At 40.2% G+C, this 6,000-nt stretch overlaps 1 protein-coding gene across 2 annotated transcripts in view; it reads right to left on the bottom strand.

The window, feature by feature from the left end:
- The window catches only part of PLEKHA5 (pleckstrin homology domain containing A5), a 143,797-nt gene that overhangs the window by 38,155 nt on the left and 99,642 nt on the right, over positions 1 to 6,000 (bottom strand). For both annotated transcript variants that reach the window (XM_008064322.1, XM_021715462.1), the window contains exon 19: positions 1,528 to 1,629. In XM_008064322.1, coding sequence (XP_008062513.1) covers positions 1,528 to 1,629 — 102 coding nt within the window. The remainder of the gene's footprint in view (positions 1 to 1,527; positions 1,630 to 6,000) is intronic.

The following is a 6,000-nucleotide window of genomic DNA, read 5'->3' as shown; positions in this document are numbered from 1 at the left end:
TCCCCAGCTGATTTTTTGATTTATTGTAGAGATGAGGTCTCGCTGCCCAGGCGGGTCTCGAACCCACAGGCTCAAGCAATCCACTCACCTCAGCCTCCCAAAGGCGCGGGATTACAGGCTGAGCCACCGAGCCTGGCTCGAGTTCAACTTTTATATTTTAAAAGAGTTGTATTTTTAAAAAATCAAATAATTTATGACAGATTGTATTGTCTGCAATGCCTAAAATATTTAGGGTATCTGGCTTCTTACAGAAAAGGTTTGCTGGCCTTTGGTTATATCTTAGCTATTTATAGTTTTTTTCTAGTATATTCAGCATGTCATTTTTGTAGCTGGTCATTGGCAGTGTAACTTCAGGGTCAATACAGAAGCCACAGCCACATTTTTGATAATTAAAATGAATATACCGAAAAGTTCAGTTCCTCAGTCACAATAGTCACAATTCATATGCTTGACAATTACTTGTGGTCAGGCATATTCTGGACAGGACAGTTAATTTTCTATGATTCAACTTTACTGACCTTTTATTTGTTGTAGTGATTTGTCTGTCAAGTTCGCTGGGTTTCCAGTACAGATATTCAAATTTACATTGGGTCATAAACATGAAGTAACTTTTATTATTATTATTACTATTTTTTGAGTAGGAATCTCACTGTGTTGCTCAGGATGGAGTGCAGTGGCACACTTGACCTGCTGGGTTCAGGTGATCCTCTGTCTCAGACTTCTAAGTAGCTGGAACCACAGGCACGCACCATCATGCTCAGCTAATTTTTAAAAATTTATTATAGAAATAAGGTCCCATCAAATTGCCCTGGCTAGTCATGAATCCCTGGACTCAGGCATTCCTCTCGCCTCCACTGCCCAAAGTGCTGGGATTACAGGTATAAGCCATTGCACCTGGCATTATTTTCTTAAACATATATTACCTCCCTTCCTCAGAGTGACACTTTAAGACAGGAATTATTATTTCTATTTCACAGACAAGAAAACTAACCACTATAACTTGATCCCAGATCTGTCTACTTAACAAGCTGGATGCTTTAACCAAGTGGTGCAATATCTTCCCTTGTTCTAACAATATGTCAAGTCAAGACAACAGGCTAAATATAATGTGACAACAGAGATATTTAATACAGATTGGATCAGAATAATGTTATAAAATGATAAAATAGTCATTATTTGAGAAATTAATATAATTTAGCACCTCAATATCAAGTGATACAGATAGACTTGTAAAAGAGTAGGAAGCCACATTTATAGGAAATAAAGAGCTGTGATAGCTAGGGGTACAGAACACTCCAGGGTTCACTATACAGAAGAAATAAATTTTAAATAACAGGGGATGGGCTACTTTGTGAGACAGTGAGATTCTTATCACTGGAAGAATTTAAACCTAGATCTCAGGTAGTCAATAATATAAAAATTGCTAAGGGTATATGCATAAGTCTAACAGGGTAGGATGTATAGTACCAGTAAAAACCAGTTAATAAAAACATTTTAAAAAACATAAAAAGGATTACACTTTTGTACCTGAACTTCACCCAGGCGGTCTAGTTGCTCTTGCATCTGGTTCCTGGTAACAGTTACATCGTATTCTAACTTATCATATTCTCTCCATGCTCGTTCCAATTCCTAAAAATAAAAAAGTTAATTACTTCAATGGGGGAAAATGTGCTTTTATAGTGCTATCACTATAATTATAACCTTTCTAGATTTAGAAAATTATGTAAACTATATTGGGCAAAATACAAATTTTAATAACCCATTTCCTTTACTGTTTTTCTCCCTTTTGTACTCAATTCAATAAGGATTTACTAAGCAACTTAAGTATTTATCATTATACTGCTGTTTTATTCAAATTTACAAAAGAACCCTAATTATTATTTATTCATTCAAGACATGAAAATATTTCAATGATTCTACTGTCTAAAGAGTATTGCTTCAAGAAAATAGTTTTAGTTTATTCACGACAAGTTGGTAAATTTTTCTTGAAGGTAATTCTCTAAACTGCAGAAGGGATATATAGCATTTTCTTATCTCCGCTGATTAAAAGTTCTCCATAAATAAAAATACTCAATATTTTGTATTGTAGCATTTTGGATTTTCAATAACACCAGAAACTTTACATGATTCTACTCAGAATAAACTTACAATAATATAAAACAAACAAACAAAAAACCTCCAAAACAAACAACAACAAAAAACAAGGCCGGGCATGGTAGCTCATGCCTGTAATACAAGCAGTTTGGGAAGAGGAGTTAAGAGGATCGCTTGAGCCCAGGAATTAGAGACCAGCTTGAGCAACATGGTGAGACCCTGTCTTTACAAAAAGTAAAAAAATTAGCTGGGTGTGCTAGTATTCGGAAGGCTGGGGTAGAAGGTTTGCTTGAGCCAGGAGTTAGAGGCTGCGGTGCGCTGTGATCATGCCACTGCATTCCAGCTCAGGCCACAGCATGAAACTCTGACTCAAAAATTAAAAACATACATATAAGCCGGGCTCAGTGGCTCAGCCTGTAATCCCGTGCCTTTGGGAGGCTGAGGTGAGTGGATTGCCTGAGCCCGTGGGTTCGAGACCTGCCTGGGCAGTGAGACCTCATCTCTACAATAAATCAAAAAATCAGCTGGGCATGGTAGCACATGCCTGTAATTCTGGCTACTCGGGAGGCTGAGGCGGAAGGATCGCCGGAGCCCAGCAGGTCGAGGCTGCGGTGGCCGGGAGTGGCCACTGCACTCCAGTCTGGGCGACAGAGTGAGACTCCAATTCAAAAAAAAAAAGCAACAACAACAACAACAACAAAAAATACATATATACATACATAAAATGAATTTAGCTAGTTATATAAACAATTCAGTGAATCTGCTTGTAGAAACTCAGTGTAGACACTATTCATCTACACTTTTTCCTTTGAAAAAAAGTCATCCTCAAACTATAAAATCTCAGAGAAGTCTTATCTTTACTAGCTTGCCATTTGTTGAATAAAGAATGATTCCATAGATACTTAAAAATACATCATCATAGGCCAGGCTCGGTGGCTCAGCCTGTAATCCCAGCACTTTGGGAGGTGATGCCAGTGGACTGCCTGAGCCTGTGGGTTCAAGACCAGTCAGGGCAACTTGGCAAGATTTTGTCTCTACAATAAGTAAAAAATTAGCTGGGTGTGGTAGCATGTGCCTGTAGTTCTGGCTACTTGGAAGGCTGAGGTGGAAGGATCGCTAGAGCCCAACAGGTTGATGCTGGGGTGGCCATGAGTGTGCCACTGCATTCCAGCCTAGGCGATGGAGTGATACTCCAACTCAAAAAAAAAAAAGGATTACAGTTTCAAGGATATTAACTTATGGGGATGTGGTCACTTCAATGTTTCAGAAAGTGATATAATGGTAACAATCTAATAAGCTAAGGACAGGGACTGTATTAATCACGATCTTATTATCATAATCTAGTGGGGTACTGGCAGATATAACAGAACCAGCAAATACTTATTGAAAACTGTTGTTAAATGAATTAATAACTCTTGCCTAGACCTATCATGACCAGGGATTTCTTGCCTTGAACTGCTCGGAATGTAGCTCCCCTGGGAAATGTCACTGTAACAACAATAGTCTTGGGATAAGGACAGAAGTACTGAGTATGGAAGAAAAGATACTTAACAGTTTTTTTAAAAGCAGCAATACAGGTTACTTCAAATTCCTAAGGTTTTCCTTTTAGAGCTATTTTACTTTATTTCTTTTCGAGTCAAGAGTCTCACTCTGTCACCCAGTTAGAGTGCAGTGGCCATTGCAGACTCGAACTGCTGGGTTCAGACGGTCCTTTCCAAGTAGCTGGAACCACAGGTGTGTGTCACCATGTCCAGCTAATTTTTTTGATTTCTGTAGAGATGAGATCTTGCTAAGTTGCCCAGGCTGGTCTCGAACCCATAGGCTCAGGCATTCCTTTTTCTGCAGTCTTCCAGAGTGCTGGGATTACAGGCGTGAGCTACTATGTCTAGTTGAGTTATTTTGTCTTGTATATTCTAAAATTAGCTTAAAACTACTATTAAAAAACTTAGGCAATGATTAATTATTCAAAATGCATGCCTTTAAAATTAAAACAAATGCTAAAATTTGGCCTTTTAAAATAACTGCTGCCGGACTTGGTGGCTCAGCCTGTAATCCCACGCCTTTGGGAGGCTGAGGTGAGTGGACTGTCTGAGCCTGCGGGTTCGAGACCCGCCTGGGCAACTTGGCGAGACCTCGTCTCCACAATAAATGAAAAATCAGCCGGGTGTGGTAGCGCGTGCCTGTAATTCCAGCTACTTGGAAGGCTGAGGCAGAAGGATCGCCGGAGCCCAGCAGCTCGAGACAGAGTGAGACTCCAACTCAAAAAAAAAAAAAAAAAAAACCTGCTTAAGGAAGGAGACTTCTTAAATTCAAAAAGCCCGGTTCCTTAAGCAGGTTTTACAAAAAATTATATCAATTTTTTTAAAGCAAAAAGATAAAGCACTGAAGATTTTTATTATCTCTATATTATGAAGTTGATTTAGAGAGTATTAAACATGTTTCACATGAATTCAATTTTAAAAAGGCAAATTAATAAGAAATTAAAGATTTTATCTCATCTATATTACATAAATATTAGTCTTTTTGCTTGGCTTCAGCAAACTTTCTACCCAAATAAAAATGAAAACTGATCTCCTTTAATAAAAATTGCTTCTAGTCATCTTTTAATTTGTGTACATCATAAAAACTGCAAATTTAAATAGTGGGCTTGGGTGTGGTGGCTCACGCCTGTAATCCTAGCACTTAAGGAGGCCAAGGAGGGAGGACTGTTTGAGCCCAGGAGTTCAAGACCAGCCTGGGCAACATGGTGAGACCTCATCACTATAAAACATCAAAAGAATGTCAGGTATGGAGGCATGAGCCTGTATTCAGTGACTCAGGAGGATGAGATGGAAGGACTGCCTGAACCTAGAGGTCGAGGCTGCTGCAGTGAGCCATGAAGGTGCCACTGCATTCCAGCCTGGGCGGTAGAGTAAGATATCATCTCAAAAACAAAAACAAAAACAAAATAAAAAAACAAAAAAACAACAACCGCCCAAAAAAACAAACAAAAAACTTTAAATACTCAGCCAGGTGTTGGGAGCTGGTGTTATGTCCCTTTCCTTGTTGTCTTACTCACCACACAATAATCATGCTTGAGGAGCTGAGGTAAAAACAGACAGGCCCGGAAGGATTATGGGATTTAGGCCAGATGGTACAGTTCACCAGCAGGACTTTGCAGGTTTGGAAAATTAAGTGTATTGAGCTTCTTTACTTCTAAAATATTGGTAATGTAATCTTGAGCTCTCAACCTCTATTGTTCAAATATATATATATATATTTTTTTGAGTTGGAGTCTCACTGTCACCCAGACTGGAGTATAGTGGCATGCTCCTGGCCACCACAGCCTCGACCTGCTGGGCTCCGGTGATTCTTCCGCCTCAGCCTTCCAAGTAGCTGGAACTACAGGCGCGCGCTACCATGCCCGGCTAGTTTTTGATTTGTTGTAGAGATGAGGTCTCGCCAAGTTGCCCAGGCGGGTCTCGAACCCATGGGCTCAGGCCATCCACTCACCTCGGCTTCCCAAAATGCTGGGATTACAGGCTGAGACACCGAGCCTGGCCTATATATATAATACATATATATATATATTTTTTGAGTTAGTCTCGCTGTCACCCAGACTGGAGTGCAGTAGCACGCTCCCGGCCACCACAGCCTCGACCTGCTGGGCTCCGACAATCCTTCCTCCTCAGCCCTCCAAGTATCCAGAACTACAGGCATGCGCTACCACGCTGGGCTAATTTTTGATTTATTGTAGAGACGAGGTTTTGCCAAGTTGCCTGGGCGGATCTTTAACCCCCGGGTTCAGGCAGTCACTCATCTCGGCCTCCCAAAGTGCTGGGATTACAGACTGAGCCACCAAGCCCGGCCCAAATATTTTTTTTTTTAAAGAAAGAAAGATTCCACCAGGGAAAGTGGGGACCAAAG

Source organism: Carlito syrichta, unplaced genomic scaffold, assembly GCF_000164805.1.
Source record: "Carlito syrichta isolate Samal-C Ts95f unplaced genomic scaffold, Tarsius_syrichta-2.0.1 Scaffold100633, whole genome shotgun sequence".
In the NCBI taxonomy this organism is placed as follows: domain Eukaryota; kingdom Metazoa; phylum Chordata; class Mammalia; order Primates; family Tarsiidae; genus Carlito; species Carlito syrichta.
This window is presented reverse-complemented; position numbering and strand designations above follow the sequence as displayed.